At 38.4% G+C, this 20,884-nt stretch overlaps 1 protein-coding gene across 7 annotated transcripts in view; it reads right to left on the minus strand.

Annotated features, from left to right (window-relative positions):
• Window positions 1–20,884, minus strand: part of TBC1D5 (TBC1 domain family member 5) — a 485,401-nt gene that overhangs the window by 209,905 nt on the left and 254,612 nt on the right. For all 7 annotated transcript variants that reach the window (XM_053668964.1, XM_053668967.1, XM_053668963.1 and 4 more), the window contains 4 exons: window positions 14,997–15,105; window positions 13,422–13,511; window positions 13,251–13,325; window positions 11,915–11,982 (listed from right to left, as the gene is read on the minus strand). In XM_053668964.1, the coding sequence (XP_053524939.1) occupies window positions 11,915–11,982; window positions 13,251–13,325; window positions 13,422–13,511; window positions 14,997–15,105 (342 nt within the window). The remainder of the gene's footprint in view (window positions 1–11,914; window positions 11,983–13,250; window positions 13,326–13,421; window positions 13,512–14,996; window positions 15,106–20,884) is intronic.

Below are 20,884 nucleotides of genomic sequence, written 5' to 3' on the forward strand. Positions count from 1 at the left end.
TTCCATCTCCTATATGCTTCGGAGTGCTTTGGATGCAGAAGGTATGTGATAAATACTTCTTGAATTGAAAAAGTGTTAAATCGAGGTAAACAAGATTGACATAAAATATTTGGAGTAGTGCTAAGCCTGGAGTCTGGGGTGTTATTTCTATTCTGGCCATTAACAAGTTATATTTTCCCATCACATTCTTTCTGAACATTAACTTTCCGCATTTGCAAAATAAAAGGATTTCCCAGAGGACTACCAGCAACAGAAATGCCTAATGTGGGTGCCAGGTACTAGGGAAGATGAAGACACAAAACATAAGAACTAAGTACTCAAGAAAACCTAGGAGAGAAAATATATATTTTACACATGCTTCTAGAGGAAGATAAATAAAATAAAATGTCTATGATTTATAAACATAGAGACACAATTTCTTTATGAGGATCCTCAACTTGTAGAACAGTAGCTGGTATAGAGTAATTTCTGAAATAGTATTCATTTAATGAATAAATAAATAGAAAAACCTACAACTCAATGAAAAATAAAAATTCCAACCCGATGAAAAATGAAAATTAAACCTATGGACTCAGGGACAAGAGGTGGGGTGGCAAAGCATAAGAAAGGCCAGCCCGGAACTCTGCCGCCTTTGTTTCTGTTGTTAATAAAGATAAGAGAAGCATACAGCTTTCGTAGGCCATAACCTGGTGGTGAACAGTAATTTTAAGAAGGCAAAGAAAAGAAAGTAGGAATCTGTAGTGATGACAAGTGTTAACATCTAGCCCAAGAGAATCACACACACAAAAAAAATCTCCAAAAGTCTACTCAGAAAGCAGGAATTTGAAATCACCATACAGGTTAGAAGATGAGGATGAAGTAGAAGGGTTAGGATAACAGGAAATATCAAACGATGCATACAGAAAAAGGGGAGGTGGGGCTGCAGTTTTAGGAGGTGGCATCTGTCGTCATGTGAACAGAGGCTTTCATCAAACATCCTTTCCAATGCCCCGAGTTACCTAGCAAGCCCTGCCTCCCACTGCCTCCCCCGCTCAAAAAAGAAAAGAACCCACTTTCTACTCATACCATAAAGGTGAAAAACTAGGGACATATATACAAAGGCCCGTTTGTATGTATTTTAAGTCCAAGACTCATTGGTCTTTGCGTACCATAGTGGTTTCAGTCCCAACTCTGCACTGAAGTCTGAGAGGACTATTTTCCACCACTGAACTGGCTATGCCCACTAGGAATATTTCAAGATGGGATATTACTCTACCACCCACCACACTTTACATTCTCATGATCAATATGTGGGCCCACAACACAGACAGTGCTAAAAAATATGACTTAATCTGAAACAGGGAGAGCTCAACAGCAAAACCTCTTCTGGTCAGCAGCTTGGGGCGATGCAACCGTGCGGCTGCTACATGTGCCACTGCTCCCAAGTCCTGGGATTAGGAGGGTCGGGATGCTAATCAAAGCTCTACAACGGCAGGGTCTGCAGCAAATTTGCCTAAATTTTCACTCAAATACTAAGAAATGTTTCAAAAATTCAAAATATTCCATATGTTGGAATAAATGTGTGGTGAGAATTTGCATGCTTCCGTGGAACAGAAATGGGAGAAACGCACATTAAAAACAGGAGCAGTATGGGAAAATACACATTTCTAAATAAATACATGCTATCATAATAATCAAATATTTTGTTTTTACCTTAAATGTTGTCAAATGAGGAAGGACTACAGGCCATTTGACAGAAGAATTGTGTCTTATAATCCTGAAAATCTGTTCCCCCCCCTTTAATATTGAAGAAACACACACCCAGGTTGCTGATGACTCTTAGAGAGCGGCTTGTGTTGTAGTTTTCGAGTTCTCGGCTGTGAACAAGTGCATATGTGAGGGCTGGCCGTGCATGCGCAAGCATGTACTTTGCCTGCATTAAATAAAATCGCAACACAACAGCAAGTGCATCCACTCATTCATGTGTGCCTGCAGTCCACCTCGAGGAGACTGAAAATATAAATACAAGCTGCTATTTTGGTGTGATCACACGAATATGGCAGCTTGTGTGTTTTTTTTCTCTCTAACATTTTAACACTGGGCAGATTGTCTGCATTAACACACACCCAAATCAATTCTGCTCTGAAATTGCTTGTAAAATCTTCCTTCCCTGAGGAATTTCTTTTTTGAGTAAAAAAAAAAAATGGGCTTTGAGAAAAAAAAAGATACTAACATGTAGGACATCTTAAATTCATAAAGAGCGACAATCAAGTCATACTTTACAGAGTAGTGACAGTATTTCTCCCAGCACAGACATTGTGGAGAAGATGGACTTTAAACAAACAAACAAGAAAATCCCTCCAAACAAACAAACAAGTTAACTTTGCAAAATCAGTTTTGAATAGCAATGATATAGAAAAAATTTTCAAAGTAGTCTCATTTTAAGCTGCCTACTACAATGTAACATAATGACTAAACTTGACCAAAACCTCAGCTAAGACTCGTATACTGTAAAAATTTATGAACATTTCTTAAGGGCAGAGAAAGGAAATAAAAGTAAATACTTAGCATAGGCCATACCTAAAATTCACTGTAAAAATGCAGACATTCATATCATATACTATATAAAAGTATAACAACAGTGAATTATCTAGTGCCTGCCAACAGAACTTCACGTCCTGTATCTATGCTGTCCCATACGATAGCCATTAGCACTTGAAATATGGCTACGATGCATGAAAAAAAGTTCCTTTAAAGTGTTTTCATGCTGATTAATTTAAATTTAAATAGCAACAGGAGCTTGGTGGGCATCAAATTGGACAGTGTGTATCTACAGTTTTACAGAGAACTTTAGCAGTTATCAGTGAATCCACACAGTATCAAATAAAGAGCTAAAAACAACTGAGGAGACAGTGCATTATGTCAGCAGCTTGGCCCATGTGTAAACTAGAAACAAAAGGAAGCATTACTCTGAGAAAGTCGGATCTTTACAGATCTAACCATTTAATGGAGACGTAAGGAGGAAAGAATGTAATTAACCGATGAATGAGCTAGCTGCCTGAACTGCTAGCGGCAGTAACCCTATAATAACCACAAAAAGAGAAAGACCAAAAACTAAAGAGGACTATCGAATCCAATGGGCAATCAGGTAAACTTAAAAAAAAAGATTTTATTTATTTAGTTTTAGACAGAGGGGAAGGGAGGGAGAAAGAAAGAAATATTAATGTGTGGAGGCCTCTTGTGCACCCCCAACTGGGTACCTGGCCTGCAACCCAGGCATGTGCCCTGACTGGGAATCAAACCAGCGACCCTTTGGTTCACAGGCTGCTGCTCAGTCCACTGGGCCACACTAGCCAGGGTGATAAACTTTTAAATACAGTCAAAGTTATAGTGCTAAAAATAAATAAAAAAATTTTAATCTTACAATGCAAGCCTGGAGAACGGGAACATATCTGAAGAAGAGATGATACTATTTGGTAATAGCTTATAAATATGTTAATTTGCAAATGATGTTATAAACACAATAAATATGCTTTTAGAATAGACCTCAATAGACCAAATAACAGAATTCTTTGCTGTCTAATATGGAAATGATGTTTTATTCTGAACTCAATACTTCCCATCATTTTAAATAATACCAAATTTCATTTAATATTACAGCCTTTGAAGCATGAAAAAATTGGCTCGGAATGGACGATTCAGGCTCTGAATTAGGAATGCTGTAAAATGGAACTCCTTGATTTACCTTTTGATTATCAGGGTTTTTTTTCAGTAATAAAAATGAGAATAGTAACAATCTCATTAGGCTGAGATAAAGAACAATTAATTGAAATGAATACAAAACCCTTTGAGGCAAAAATGGGTTAGTAGAATAAAAGAATATTAAAATTAGTTGAAAGAAGAGATAATATTTAATACAGTGACATATTCAGATCAAATAAATTCAATAATGACAGCAACAATGCAGCTCATGAGATCAAATTATCTTGTTTAAACTAAGGATAGAAGGCTGATAATAGTATTTTTTTCAAGTGTGCTTATATCTCTGAAGACTGAGAAGGTTAAAGATTGTTAATACTAACACAGTACAACTGATCATAAGTGATAAGATTCACAATCAAGGAGCATTTCTTAAACATCGACTTGACTCTACACAAAGAAACAAAACAAAATTAGGTCCATGTCCTACAGGGACTCACCACTGGGTTTCAAAGATGAGAACTGGGTTAACACCAGGGCTCTTGTACTTACTGTTTCTATTATAGCACCAATTATGTTGGACTACAAGTTTTTTCACTGCTTTCTCTATTAGAGTTTGAGCTTCTTAAGTAAGGGTCCACGTCATATTTATCTTGGCATCTCCAGTGCCTGGCACCAGGAGGAGATTAATATAAATATATTGAATATATTGGCAGATCAAATAAATACCTTGGCAGGTCTGAATAAATATAAGACCAAACAAAATTAAGTAGTATCATCAAAAAGTTATTAAGAGGGAGGGGGCAGGAGAAGAGGGTGCAGGGGGAATAAATTATGACGGGCAGAGACTTGACCTGGAGGGGGGTGAACACGCAAAACAGTGAACACATGATGTGTTGCAGAGTTGTGCACCTGAAACCTGTATAATCTTGTTATACCTAATAAATCTTGTCACCTAATAAATTCAATAAAAAAGAAAAAGTTATTAGGAAAGTTCTACTAGAACACAGACTAGGCATAAAGTATTTCCAATTGTAAAGAATGGGAAATGCTCCATTAGATTGGTGATGAACTTAGGCTTTGAGGGATGAACTGTCAGGAATCCAACAGGGAGGAGGGAATTAGTAGTACTCCCAAGGTCCAGTAACACAAAACATGGACTGGAAAGCAAAGCCTGTTCAGGGCACAATGCCATAGCACTGGTCTGAAAGGGCACTGTGGAGGGACTGCGGGTGTCTTGTTCTGCATATGAGGAGTCTTAGTCTTAGACTTTGCTTCTCCATCCCAACAAGTGAAAAGCTGAGTGACTGAAAATCAGTAACTCTTCTTGGATCTATAAGAATGGGGAAGACATGGGACAAACTGCTGTCCCCAAGACTGGAGAGATGGGCAAATACAGGGAGTCACAACTAATTAGAGAGACTCGGAAGTGGGAACCAGTGCAGGGGCAGGAAAGCAGGAACTGTAACTGACAAACTACTGGGAGCTCCGTGTAAACAACTCTGTGAGTTAAAAACTCCAGGTGGACCCTGTCATAGAGGGGCCCACCATATTGTGAGATTTACTGCTGGGAGAACACAAGGTTTCCACAGTAATATCAGAGAAAAATCCCCCCAGTTTCCATCAGAGGGAAGGGAAAAAGAAGCCATTGTGAACATACCACCCTGTTCTTAACAAGGCCTGCCCTTGGGAAAGTGCAGTCGTCCTGCCCCATCTAAGCAAGGGGTGGGGATGTTGTTGCTGAGACAGAAACACTTATGAAGGCCAGAGGCATGGGCTCACCCAAAGACTGAGACTTAATTACAGGACTGAAGAACACTTCCTCTCCCCTTCATTTTACCATCTTGTTAAGGCCTATTTATAGCAGTTCCTTTTACCTATACATTTGGTCTATCAAGAAAAAATTAGAAGACATACCAAAAGGTAAAAAGCACAATTTAAAAAGACAAAACAAATGCCAGAACAAGCCAGGGCAGATATACTAGAATTAGGTGTTAAGGAATTTTTAAAAACTATGGTAACTATGTAATGGGGGGATCTCCCCAACCCTGGGAAATGGGGAGGGTGGAGAAGCACTGAAAACAGTGCATGTGTGTGCTGCCCCCCCAGCAACTGGGATGACACCCCATGACACACACAAAAAAGGCACACAACACTGGCACCCAAAACCAGGAGCGTGACTGGATGTGAGGGGCACACTCTCTCATCCACTTGTGCCCTGTGGGGGATTACAGGGGTCTTTAAACAGTAGAGCATGTGCAAACAGTGCTTTCACTCCCCCATCCCTTGGCTGGTGGATCTGCATCTGTGGGCTGAGTTTTCTAGAGCTGGGGACCCAGACAGAGCGATTCTAAGTCCGGGAGCCATCAGGTTTTGGGTAGGAGGGCAGGGAGAAGGATCTCAGTAGCAGGGCAGGGGGAAGGCCAGGGCAGGAGCTCGGGGAAGCTCAGCTGGCGGACTCAGAGACGCTTGCAGCAACATGTCCCACAGCCCTCCTCCAGGAGGAAAGCCAGGTGGCTGCCCACAACCAGCGGTCTGGCCTCTGCTGAGAGACCACCAAGCCCTGTGCCCCGCCCCCATGCGGGGGCCAAAGCAGCTGCCACTGCCCGTTGGCCCATACGTCAGGTACGGGCACAGCAAGCCCCACACCCTTCCCTCAGGTGGGCTAGTTCAGCCAGGGAGGATCAGTGGCCTTCTTACCCTCCATGAGTGCTTCAGGCCTGGCCTGGAGCACTACAGGTACTTTGAGCAAGGCTGGTAAGAAGAGGGTGGTGGGGTGGGGAGAAGAGATCAGGGCTGGCAGGTCCTGGGAGAAGGCCCAGAAACAAGCCAAGTGCCCCTCCCCCATGTACAGAGCAATGGGAAACTGCTGTGGCAGACACTACCAGCAGCTTGCTTGCTCGTCCGGCAGAACCAAGAAATCATTCATACACACACACACACACACACACACACACACACACACACACACGAGACTATAGATACAAATTCCATTTTCTTTCCACTGACTCTAGAGTCATTGCCTATAGGTGGCAGGCAGTGGGACCCCACTGGTTATTTGGTTACAACTATGCTAAGGGCTCCATAGACTATAGTAAGAGCATGTAAGAACAGATGGGCGGTGTAAGCAGAGAGATGGAAATCCTAAGAAAGAAGCAAAAAAGAATTGCTACATTACACTGTAACAAGTAAAGAATGCCTTTGATGGTCTCAGAAGACTGAACCTGGGTGAGGAAAGAATCTCTCACCTACAGAATATATTGAGTCCTTGAATAGTAAAAAGCAAAGAGAACAATGACTGAAAAAAAAATAGAACCGAAAATCCAAGGATTGTGGGACAACTATAACAGGTGTAACATATACTTAATGGGAATATCAAAAGAAGAAGAAAGATATAAAGGGATAGAATAAACATTTGAAACAATAATGGCTGAGAAATTCCCCAAATTCCCAAACTACAGATCCATGAGGCTCAGAGAAAACCACTCTAGATAATGGCCAACAGAACAGCACCCAGGCATATCATTTTCGGACTACCAAGGAAAAAAAAGATAAGAAAAAGTCAGTAAAGAAAAAACCCTTACCCTAATATAAAAACTCTTATATTGGAAGAAAGAATCACCTCTAGCTTCTCAGAAACCATGCAAACAAGAAGAAAATGGAGTGAAATATTTAAAATGCTTAGAGAAAAATAAAACAATCCAGAATTCTGCACCTGTGAAATTATCTTTCAAAAAGGAGAAATAAAAATAGTCTCAAAAAGACAAAAATAGGGAATTTGTTACCAATAGACCTACCAAACAAGAAATTATTTTAAAAGTTCTTTAGTGAAAAGAAAAATAACGTAGGTCAGAAGTACAGCGGTACATAAAGGAAGAACATAAGAAAAAATATATAAGTAAAGGTAAAATAAAAACATTTACTTTTCTAACTTTTAATTAATATAATTTGATCAAAATAATAACACCAATAATGCATTCAACTATGTAGCTTATGTATGCATGTACATACATACACACATATGGATGGATGTATACATATGCTTATATATCAGTGAAAAATAGACAGAAGTTATAAACATGAAGGTGCCATTCAGGAGGAATTAGGATTATTTTGTTATTACAAGGTACATGCACCATCTGTGAAGTGGTATAGTGTTTTTTGAAAGTGGATTTGGTTTAGGTGAAATGTATATTGCAAATTCTAGGGCAGCCACTAGAAAGGTAAAAAAAGAAATACAACCAATTTGCTAAGAAAAAACAGAAAAAAAAACAATGTAAAATAATTAATACAATGAAAGGCAGAAAAAGACAGAAGACAAAAACTGGAACAAAGAACAGGGGTAACAAATAGAAAACAATAACAAACATAATGGATAATAATCCAGCTATGTCTACAGTGATTCTGAACATGAATGGTCTAAATGCACTAATTAAAAGACAGATTGTAAGCACAAATCAAAAAAAATAAGACCCAACTATATGTTGGCTACAAGAAACCTACTTTAAATATAAAGACTCATGTGCTGTACATTAAATGTAAATGAATGAGGACCATACCATGCTAACACTAATTAAAAGATAAAAAGTGCATTACATGATAACAAAAAGGTCAATTCTCCAAGAAGTCACAACAATCTTTATTATGTATGACTCTAAGCAAAGAGTACTGGACTATATAAGGACAAAAGACTACTAAAATTACAAAGAGAAGTAAGAGAATCCTCTAACAGGGTTGGCAATTTCAACACTCCACAGTTAGAAGTACACAGATCTGGCAGACAGACAATCAGAGAGGACACAGCTGAACTCAGCAACACCATCAATCTACTGGATATCACTGACATCTACACACTCCATCCAACAACAGCAGAATGCACATTCCTCTCAAGTTTACATGGAATAGTCACAACATAGACCTCCTTCTGGACCATAAAACATAACGTAACATATTTGACAGAATAGAAATCATACAATGCCTGTTCTCAGACCACAATGAAATTAAACTAGAAATCAATAACAGAAAGATAAATGGAAACCCTACAAAGGAACTGTGTGTGTGTGTTAAGAAGCAAGTCCATTCTTCTGCAGACCACAGAAAGTCAGAAAGTTGAAGATTAAGCAAGCTTATGACTAGAAACGTGCTTTGAAAAAACAGGGCTGTTACACATGGATAGTATCAGAAGAGACCGGTAATAGATTCACGAGAACAATTAAACAAGAGACCCAGGAGGAGGTAAAAAGAACCTGAAACAGAGCAGTACAAATGGAGCAGAGCTGATGTGAGAAAACTACATACAGTGACTCCCTAATTCGTATTTAAAAATATAAAATGTATATCCTCAATCTGTCTATTCTTAACCTTCTTTAGTCTATCACTAACATTACTCGACTTAGAATACTGCAAATGACTCATTCCTAACTTCACCTTGACCCCACTATCAGAGCAGCCAGAATTACATTTCTAGATAGGACACCCCTGCTCACTACCCTCTAACAGCTTCCCATTGCAATTGGAATGAAATCCACACTGCCTACTGTGGTCTATATACAGGACTTGCTTGTCTGGCATCTGACCTCTCAATTTCCCTATGTAAATCACTCTCCTCCAGCCGTAACTGCGTTCCCTTTGTTCCTCTAAATACTGAGTTTGTGCGTATTTTAACCGAGGGACTTTGCACCAGCCATTTCCTCTGCCTGGAATGTTCTTCCCCTAGATCTTCACGTGATTGGCTTTAACATTTTTTGAGTGTATCACCTCAAATGTCATCTTCTCAGAGATGCCTTTTCTGATCACTATTCCTAAAGCAGCTGTCTCCTCCAGCTGTTCTATTACCCATCTTTATTTCTTCACAGCAATTACCACCCTCTACAATGGCCCCCCTTATCTATAAATGTGTACTGTGTCGCCCCACCACCAACCCCCTACACTAAAATGACATCCTGTGATGGCAGGACCCTGTCTGCCTTGTGCACCACTCTGTCCCTGCAATGCAAAGGGTCCACCTGGAACAGAATAGACAATCAATAGATAGACACAGTGTAACAATCACTGAGCTGTACTTCCTTTCTTCTCCTATTGCATCATGAGCTGCTTTACAGACTGGATTGAAAACCAGGCATTTTAGATCACGTAGTGCCTTATAAAGACTGTATTACCTAAAGTAGTAAAATTATTCAAGGTATGCAGCTTTTATGATTAGGCCATTTAGTGGCTTTAAAATAAGAATGACAGTTGTACCCTACAAGCTAAGTTACCTGCCACAAAATATACAGTGAGATGACAAGGAAACTTACTCTAAATGTGGAGAGGCCCATAGGGGAGCCTTCTGGGAGAAAGGTTAATGCAGCCTCCCCCACCTATGCCATGAACTACAAGGCTTCCCGGCTGCCTTCTCTGAATCTCGGGTTTGCTAACTTAATTAAAATGTACCACTGGAAGTAAATTATAAGGAAAACAATTAGTCATATATGTGATATATGTACACATATACACTTTTATAAGAAATATGCATAGAATATATGAACCCCAACAGTTATAAGAATACGGCTTCCAAGAAAGACTTTCTAACACAGCAAAGAAAAAATGTCTGAGCTAAGTAACCAAAATGCCGAACAGGCCTCCAGTGCCACTTCCTCCCTGGTCTGGCTATTGGAACTTTATTTTCCTTTTCTTGCTTGCTGTTTTTTTTAACCAACCTGTCTGTGTGGCCTCTGAGTGAGTCCATTTCCATCTAATAACAGTAGAGAGATGGATTATCATCCTTACTAGCCACTTCAGGCTGAAGTTGTCAAGTTTTCTAAGAAAACCGCCTCACATTTTTTAAAAAAGAGATACCTCTACTGCTTGGTTGGCAATATACACCTTGCATTTTGTTTTTTAGAGGCTTGTTTTACTGCCATTGATTACCTAGTATCTTAAATGACTGATGAGGAAATGCATTCTTTTTGTTTTATTCAACAAGCATTACCTGAGCGCCTCCTGTGCACCAACACGGTTTTCTGAGACTGATAGTGGAGACACCAAGCACTACTCCGCACTTCTGAGGGCAGCTTCCCCAGAACTGGTTACTCCTGGTAACTGGGTAACTGACGCTCATCAAAATGATACCATATCTCCCACCCCCATCGACTATTGCCAATTTTCTAAGAGTTGCTTGTAGTCATAATTCCTCTGAATTATTTTCATTTTATAACAAATTTCATGTGTTAAGTATGTAGAATAACCTTAATAGTAGTCCATGCCCTCTGATTATCTGTGCTTAGATCTGGAAAGAGAGGGATATCAGAAAGCCAGAGGCCTTGACACCATAATGGATCTAGCAGGAGTTGAACTAAGAGTGGGCAGACTGGCAAAGCTACATAAGGACTCAGAAGGTACCAGAGATACATGACTCTGCACATACCAGGCTCATCCGAGACCCCCACAATTAAATCAAATTTACTAATATGCATGTGCTTGTTTACAGTTTAAAGTATGAACATATTTATAACTATTACAACACACACTCATTCATATACAGAAACACTATGAGGAGATTACTATCATCCCCCTTTTTCAGAGAAGCATGCAGAGGAGAAAGACATTCATTGAAAGTAATTTGCCCAAGATTATAGCGTTATGTTTCTAGAATTTACTGGAGGCTCTTGCTACACAAATTCTATGTACTTCTTACTACTCAACCCAGAAAGATGAAGTCGATGTACAAAAAGTTATGGATATTGACTATATGCTAAATAAGAAACTACCTTTTCACATGGTAAATACTGAGCAGACTGAGAAAAGAGGTTGTTCTCAAATCTCAACAGCTTCAAGGTGAACAGAAATAAGAAGGGTAAAAATAATAGTTGTCATTTCTAAAAGTAATTTGGCTAGAAAGGAATTCAAAGGTGTAAAGCAAGAGATAAATCTTTCTAGCAATACCAATATTATGACTATATAATGTAACTTTAATCATAGCATATGACTCCAAATAATTATTGGAAATTGAAAAATGATTAAATATTATTTTAAGAGTATCACATTTATATAAGAGTATTATATAAATATAATTATTTGAAAAAGGACACAGAAATCTGTATTTTAAGAACAGAGAGTGATAGTTATCATCAAAACTTGGATAAAATAACTTTGTTATTAACACACGGCTCCTCTATGGATGTTGCATTTTGCTAAAATACAAAAAGGTGACACTAATTTGAATTGTTGAAAGTAATTTATAAATAGCTCTACATACGTTCTTGTGACATCCTGATCAATCATTGATCGAAGTTCTTTATCTTGGAAAAATTTGTTCCAAAGACTCTGAAATAAGGAGAACAGCCTATTTAAAATATTCTCATACCTTTGCTTGACTTTAATTATCTCAATTTAATAATTTAAATAATAACAGTTATCCTTCTCTGAGTTATTTCACATTGCAGATAGGAAACCTGAACTGGAGTAATCTTTATTAAAAGTTAGTTTACTTTCCAAAACACATCCTTATTCTAACATTTATTTTCCCAGTGATGTTACTGTTTAAATTTTAAATTTAATGTTTAAATTTTTTCCATTATCTATATAAAATGGGTGATACTTTTGCTGTTATATGCCCACTACTATCTACAACACCAAAAAGACCAGCTTGGATTAGAGCAGGGCCATGACCTGACCTGAATTCTCAATACTTTAAGAAAAATATGTAATCTGCCCTGGCTGGTGTAGCTCAGTGGATTGAGCGTGAGCCTGCGACTGAGAGGATTGCAGTTTGATTCCCAGTCAGGGCACATGCCTGGGTTGCAGGCCAGTTCCCAGCAGGGGATGCACGAGAGGCAACCATACATTGATATTTCCCTTTCTCCTTCCCTTCCCCTCTAAAGATAAATAAATAAAATCTTTTAAAAATACATAATGTTTTCTGCAAAGCTTGGTCTTCAAATAGATTTTTATATGCTTTTCAAAATGTGAATTTAAGTAAAGCTTGAAAATTTACTTAACAATATTTTATGCTGCTATACCACAGACCGTATTATAACAATTATGTGTATCGGAATAAAGAAATGTTAATATTACATATTACTTGGACACTTTTTTTCTGGTAGCAGGGGAATGAGGATTTAGAGCACTAATGAAAGAAGTTGTACAACACCTGTAAAGTAGTAATTATTCCTATTCTTCCTGAGAATATGAGTGAAGATAGGCCTAATCTTCTTCCTGATCTTTGAAAAAGTTCTTCATGGACTCACTACAAATGGTTTCCTTTCTTCTCGTGAGTTAGTCTTACCAAGTGAACCCTTCTCTATTTTCCTCATAAAGGGAGGCTGTCCTCCCTGCTCCCTACTGCAACCCTGGATAAAGCAGTTGCATCCTCTCCTTCAGCTTTTCCCTTTCCCCTTAGCTGTTACAGATCCCCTCAGACTTCCTCGTAGTCCACACCCAGGAAATAGATCATGTACTTCCTACAACAAGGGTGCCCATGGCAGGAAATAGGTCCCATCAGGTTTCAGGTGGGATAACATGCGGGGTTCCAAAACGTAGCTCCTTTTATGGTGACTGATAACCAGCTGACAAACATTAAAGACGGACTTTACCCCTTCATCCTGGGAAAGGGGATTATTGATCATCAAGTCCTGCTGGCCCACGACCTTCCTTGGGTTTGTGATGTGCTGGTAAAAAAAGAAAGAAAACACACAAAGATCAGAGGCCACTGGACATGAAAGCATACATTTAAAAACAATTATATTAATTAAAGTACAACTCACTATTTCTTTGATGTTGCTATACCATGCTCTTAGTTCTTTACTTTTACTTATCCACTGACTTTTATCTTGAGGAAGAACACAAAGAAATAGCTGTCAAGAGGAAAAAAAGAAACTTCTGTAAAAATCATAAGAAGTAAACGTGAAACTATGCCAACCAGAATCACCTGAAAATTGAGTTATTCATATTCCTGGTATTTCATATTCCTATCATAATTCTTGATAAATTACATTTGGATATATGTAAGAAATGTTTATTTGGACAATTCAAAATGTGAACAAAGGCCAAAACAAAAAACAAACCCAAGATCCCAAAAGCTACACCACAACATGTAATCAACTTTCTCTTCTGATTTTTATTAAAAGTGAACAAAAAATTCATTGAGGTTCAAGTATAATTTTGACTTTACAGTCCTGAATTGCTACGCTAGTGAAGTGGAGAAGTACTGTTTGGGGGGAAGAGAGGACATTAACAGGCATAAGGCCCAATGAGTAATTTTAAGGTTAAGATTTGTCTTCAATGAAGCAGGTAAAGTACAGAGAAGAGCAATCTGAGGACACAGCCTGAGAAGTGAAGTCATTCCTTTACAGGAGAAAATTTAATTTACAACTAGCAATCTGCTTATGAAAATAACAAGCATTCTTAAAAAGACAAATCTGATTTAATTTCATTTTATACAACATGAAAATAAATCTGGATTCGAGTTTATTTTCAGCAAATGAAGGGTACTAAAAGTTAAACAACAAAAAATGGGGGGGGTGAGGCACAAATATTTGTATACAAATTTCCATCAGTAGGTCTTCTGCCTTTACTGCCTGCATCTAACAGAAGAAAAATGTATTTTAATTATTAAATCTAAATTATTAAATCTAAAACTGTCTAATACATCAAGTTTTCTTACTGTCTTCACTTGCACACTCTGGATGCTCAAAGCATGCAAATCTACCCTAGAAAATTTTCAATAGAAATCATTCTAGAAATGAGACAAACCTAAATTAATTCATTTTAAGAGAAAGAGGGACAGTATTTCCAAGCAATTAAAAAGATAATTGCAGATTATTACTAGTTTTGCTAACCAATGGCCCTTTCTCTTGGAAAGACACTGACCTAATTTCCTTCCACTTCTTGCTGCCCTACACTTTGTGTTTATAGTAAAAGAGACATAAAAATTCTTTTCTATCTGCTCTTTATGAAGACAAAAGGGAAGATGACTAAACAACGGCATAAGATATAATAGAAACGTGAAAGTTAATCCCCTCTGCTCCTGCCCAGCATCAGGAATCTCTGCAAAGCCTGTGGGGAATGTGAAGGGGTTGCTCTGAATTCTGGCAGCATCAAATGAGATGAAAAGACAGTTATTTCAAAGGACTCCTTTACCACCACCGGTTACTCAGAATTAAGGTGCTTGAACCTCATCAGTAAATGTCCTATGAAAGATAAATATGGATGGCCAAAAAAATCGAGAGTGAAGTCTCTTGGAAAATGCAGTGATCCCCTGCATGGGTAGTCTTCCAGGGCATCAGGTAATATGTCGATATACTGCAACCACAAACTGTAAATAAATATTTTCTTCTTACCTTCCAGCAAATGCTGCGGAACCTGCTGCTTCTCAGCTGCCCATTAATCCCCTTCTGCCTTATTGTTGCCAAGTAATTGTTGTTTACAAATAGGTCTTCCCATTCTTTCCTATATGCGAGAAACCAAAGCATGGGGATCCTTTTGTTAAAATTCTGCTGCTTGGAGGGAAGTGCTACAGGAAATTAATTTTAAATAAGTCTAAGAAATGCAACTTTTAAAACGTATAAATTTAGTTGTGCACTGTTTCTGAACGCATGACTGTCTTTTTGGACCGAGTTCTTCTGTAGATTTAATGAATATGTAGATCGCTATAATTATGCCAGCTACCGAAATACATAATGTCTATGGAGGCTATTCCATTCCCTCTAAAATGTTGGTAGTGCAGTTCAGTGGAAAGACAAGATAAAAATTGAATATTAATACAAGCTTATGACTGCTTTAAGCCATTGACAAAGACATACATGCTCCAAAAACACAATGAAAAAGTGTATTGTTGGTTTTGTTGGATTTACACATGAAATAGCTGTTTAAATGAACCCATTTCTCTTTAATATCAGGCTGGGCAGGTAAATATAACAGAAGACCACTTTCTTTAACTTTTAGTGCTATTTACTGTTAAAATCTCTGCAGCTTCTTTCTACATGATCAGTTTTAAAATTTTAACAGGTGCAGGCAAATTTGAAAAAAAATCAAAAAATTAAAAAGCCTCACTGTAAAAACTGTTACAGGCAAGCTTGAGTACCTTGCAGTACCTATGGCTGAGTAGATAAACAACTGAAATATGCCTCCCAGGCACGCAGACACCAGGGGCCTAACACCTGTGCCTCATTAATATACAAGTAAATCTGCTCTACTGGGAAACAATTGGAAATTAATTGTCCCAAACCATTTACTGAGTTTGAATAAAGGAAGTAGACTTATATTCTCGGCATCCTGCACCAAACTAAACATCAAGAATCATTTGTCAACAGTTGAGGCAACTGAGTACAGCTTTATTAAATTTCTTTCAGATATTATAATGCTACAAGAGATGCATAATTTCAAATTTTTAAATCAAAGCTAAAAGCCCAGCAATGTCTTCAGAGATTTTAGAAAAAGAAAGCCCCTAAAACCTCAATCATTCTTCCACATACACATGCAGTCGTCACTGACCAGACCCTGCTCCTTCTGAGAAAGGACGGCCTTCCACACTACGCCGTCTGAGGCAGGGCAAGGTAAGTAACTGTATACCTGCAGCTCAAAACCCAGGCTGTGGAGCAAGCTGCATCTGCTCCACAGTACTCCAGAAGAGCGACCAAGACAATGCAGCGGAATTCCCTACTGTCACAAGCAGGACACCTTCCAGCCTCAGCCCTGGGGCATGATCCCCAGCCACACAAAGCCTTTGTCAGCAGGGCCTTCTCCGTCAGGACTCTGAGAGGGACACTCACTCCGGAAATACCCTCCCACCACCGCTCCGAGTACACTTCCTACTCTCACCACTGCATTTGTAAGAGAAATAATATTTCCTGTGTTTGAACTGGCACTTGTACCATTAATGAAACTGGACATTTTTTATGCTTTTAAAAAATATATGTATGTATTTTTAAGCCAATCATCTTTATTCTTCTACACTCTGAAGCTTTTTAATTTGTATTAATTTATAATATAAACCTAACATTAATTTCTCCTGATGATCTGTCAATTGTTTTCATGCTTAAGTAGTTCTTAGCTACTCCAAGTTCAAAGAAATGTTCACTGAAATCTTAGAGTTTTAAAAACTACTTTAGTCTGTTTGTATTACCTATAATATTTAAAATATATTACCCAGTCCCAACTATTTCATGTATATTATCCATCTCTCTCACTGTTCAGGTTTTGTTTTTACCCAGTTTTTAGTAACGCTCAAAGATGAGATCAGCAGTGAGCACGCAGAACGTTAGAGGGGTGCATCTCAGAAACTGCGTGTTTACACAGCTCGCGGTCTGGGAACAAATAGCACAGATTTCAGATGTATTTTAAATCCAAGAGGAATCAGAATTTGTGAAGAGATGATGCAGTTCCAGAGCAGTTCCAGTGAAACCACCGATACATTCCAGATCAGAGACGGAAGTATGAGGCAATGACTCCCCAGCCTCTTGCAAAATCAGCTTCTATTCACAGGTATTGTGAAAGTAGACCCAGCTGGTGGCTAGATTCGCTGCCATCTTGTGAAGTTCAGCAGCCGTTTAAGGTCAAGTTACATACTACTTATGTAACGAGGGATAATCATTTGTTAGCTTAAATAAGATCCTGTGCCTTGATTTACGGCGCTGGTAAAGAGAAAAGGAGACCCAGACATGAAATGGAAACGCTATCTCTGAACTTCACAATCAGGGAAATTTATTTGTGGCTACTCATAGTTCCGGTTAGGGCACAACATCTCAAACTGATGGGGAGTTCTAACAACAGAGCAACACAAAGACTACAAGATAAGCTATTCACTGTCTTTCTCTTCTATGGAATAGTTTTGTTAATAAACTGTGATACCAAATATATGTAACAAACATATGGTGCCTACTATGTGCTGATGACTCAGAGATATTTTCTTTTTTTAAAAAAAATATTTTATTATTTATTTTATTTTTCAAGAGAGGGGAAGGGAAGGAGAAAGAGTGGGAGAGAAATATCAATGTACGGTTGGTTGGTTGCCTCTCGTGTGTCCCCTGCTGGGAACTGGCCTGCAACCCAGGCATGTGCCCTGACTGGGAATTGAACCGTGATACTCTGGTTTGCAGAGATATTTTCTTAAAATCATAAAGTTAAGGGAGTAGACATATGTGCAAACCAGTAACAATATGATTAAGATACAGTAGTCCAGCAGTGCAGAGGAGGGAGAAATAGTTTTATACCCATATATTAAACTCAGTATAGAAAATAACAACTAGCAGCACTATGAGCACTGAAATGCTCCATCTAAGAACTGTCAGAGGTTCATCGGACCCCAAAGGGTAGAACGTTGAAAAGTTTAGCCCTTTGCGGGGGGAGTGGGCTGCTGAATTTGGAAGAAAACATGGGGAAAGGACAGTAAGTACTGAGGAGCGAGTGGTGAAATTTTCAGTTTAATTAACAAAAAATAAAGAAAAGGTAGTTGCTAAACTTCCTCTTATATTTTAAAAAATATATAGTGTACTTGTAGTAGCAAAAAAATGGCAATAATGCTATTAAAATGCCTAAAAATCCATCTGTCATAACACATATGATTTTAGATATATCACTTTTAACCTCTAAAACAACACTCTCTGGGTGTCTATTTTTAATCCTCTCTATAAGTGAGGAAACTAAGGCCCAGAAAACGTAAATATGCTGTCAAGAGACAAAAAGAAATGAGAATTACCTTAAGCATCTTCCCGGAATAACAAGGAAGACAACAGGACAGGGGAATGTGATACTCCAGACATGGAAGACAAAAATTGTCCCTAGCAACAAGGCAGGAAAAATATAAATGTGCCCTTATACTTTCTTCCTTAGATTTTTAGTTTTTGAACATCAAGTCCAAGGGTATAGAGAAAATTTTTCACCAGTTGGACTGGGAAGGTAAGGCAACAGCTGCTGTGAGTGGTTAAAGATTTCCATCCACATTTAAATGTGTAAATGCCTCAGGGAACAGATGAGACCTGGGCTTTGAGGACTCTCTTGACATAGCCCTAGTGCCATCTAGTGGCAATTACTCTGCCTTGCAGGCACTGGGTCCCTGAAAACATAACCAGCAGCTCAGCAGAGAGAGTAAGTGATGGTTTCATTTCTCAAGCCAATATTAATGTATTAGCAGTGGCTGCCTTGGAAACGTTGTGTGGAGAAGGATTCTGAGCCTACTCCTGTGCTCCTCAGAAAACACTGTTACTAATTTAAAATGTTGGCCATGAGCACTGCAATCATTTCTAAGCAAATGAAATCAACTTTTCAGCAGCAGTAATTGATGCCTTCCCGCTAAGACCTACTCAGGTAGTTAAGCCTCCTGCAACAGTTTAAAACAACAGCAACATGGAAATTAACTAGAATATGCAGAGAATAAATACAGCTGATGATCATAAGGAACTATGTACTTCTAACTATGTATTTTAAGGTAGTATTTTCCAAGCTATGAACATTAGTATGAAACTAGTTAAAATCTTCTAGATATAATTGTTTAAATATTTGTATGACCTAAATAATGCATAAGTGACAGTTCCCGTGGCAACACCAGACTATAAAACTTCTGAATCCTTGTCCCAAATGATGATACACTAGGGAAAACGTTTTAATATGTGTATTTGCTATGATAGCTTCTACTCCATTTTCAGGCATTATTTGGACAAGTGTGAATATCTCTATGGATCTAAAAGTTATTCCAGTATTCTGGAAAACTTAAGAAATCCAAACAAAGACAGTAATCAAAAAGAGCTCAGAGACTACATAGAGTCTAATTCTTAGAATCTTCAATATGTACTTGGTTTAGAGAAGCTACTTTGGACTTTACTGATAATGAAAGCTGCTGAAAGCAGACAAGGGATTATCTCTGGGGAAGCTCAACACATCACAGAGGACGGCAAAGGAGGGAGGGAGGACGGTTTCTGGTTGTCGGGGAAGTGTCCCACGGGGCAGGGGTGCCGGGGGAGTTCTCAGAGACCACCACCGTGTAGTTTAGGGGCCTGGCTGGTGGGCACGATCATCTCATTTTTGAGGTCTGACTAGAATCATAGTAAAACCAAAGGCCAGGGCAGGATGAAGGGGATCCTGAGGCAGGATAAGCTCAGAGTCAGATGGGGAGAACATTTGAAGGTGAGGAAGCACAAGGTAAAAAGTGAACCTGATGCAAAAAGGTTTATACATTTTTATAATCCTAACGTACATGCCAATATTTGAAAGACTGCCCTATTATTATCATCATACTTGCCTTATCAAATGTAGGGCAAAAGGAAATAATAAATTTTTAATCTGTTTCTAATCTGTCTAGAAACAGTGGGAGATTTACAGCACAATCCCAATAGTCCACGTAGAAGAGTAGGTAGCTTCAGTGAGTTTAAAGGTATCATTTAAAAATATTATTCCAATACAACAGGGAACATCTAAAGTAAAAATCAACGGAAATACGGGAAGTGTAAATTAGGTATGTCAGCATCAGACAGCAAGATGGGGCACCAGACATGGGTGAGCTACACCACGAGGACTGCAGGTGCCAAGATCAACCAGACAAACACTGATGTTATCTATAATTACCTCGTTTTTAGCTTAAATCACAGGTAATGAGGGAACTCAGAGACTCTAAAAGGCAATTAGAAACTGTACTGGCATTTTTGCTTCATGTATCAGGAAGTTTTAAAAACTTACTTTTATTGAAAGCTTTTTTCCTCCATAATGACACATCAGGGCATATCACTTATATGTATAAATAAACATAAAAACAGAATGCACAATTGCTCACAAGCTTAAAATGCATTTCTTCCCATGCCTAGGTGGAACGTGTTCTCATATAACGAAGCTCCACTGAAACAAAGGCCACGGTTCAGCTTGTTAGAGTAATTTATGATCAGGTTTGCATTCGGGTTTGGACTTCTTTGAATTGAAAAATCTTGGGTCTCCACCTCACACACAAAGAACTGAGTAGGCAACAGTTTTGGACTGTCAGATGTTATATTTCTTTCTTCAAATGCAGTTTTTAAGAGCTTCTAAATTCAGTGTCATATTAAAGTGGGTAAACTCAACACATACTTTTTAGAAAAGGAATCAAGAAAAGCTGTATCATCAGGTTGAAGAAATTAGGCATACAATACAAGTACATATCAAAGGATCCGCACTGACAAATGAGCTGCGAAAAGGACCCTGGACCAGATGTCTATGAAGTTGTCTGAAATGAGTATCTTTTATAGTCCATGGTTTACTGATGTTT

Source organism: Artibeus jamaicensis, unplaced genomic scaffold (assembly GCF_021234435.1).
Source record: "Artibeus jamaicensis isolate MK-2021 breed Jamaican fruit bat unplaced genomic scaffold, CSHL_Jam_final contig_519, whole genome shotgun sequence".
In the NCBI taxonomy this organism is placed as follows: domain Eukaryota; kingdom Metazoa; phylum Chordata; class Mammalia; order Chiroptera; family Phyllostomidae; genus Artibeus; species Artibeus jamaicensis.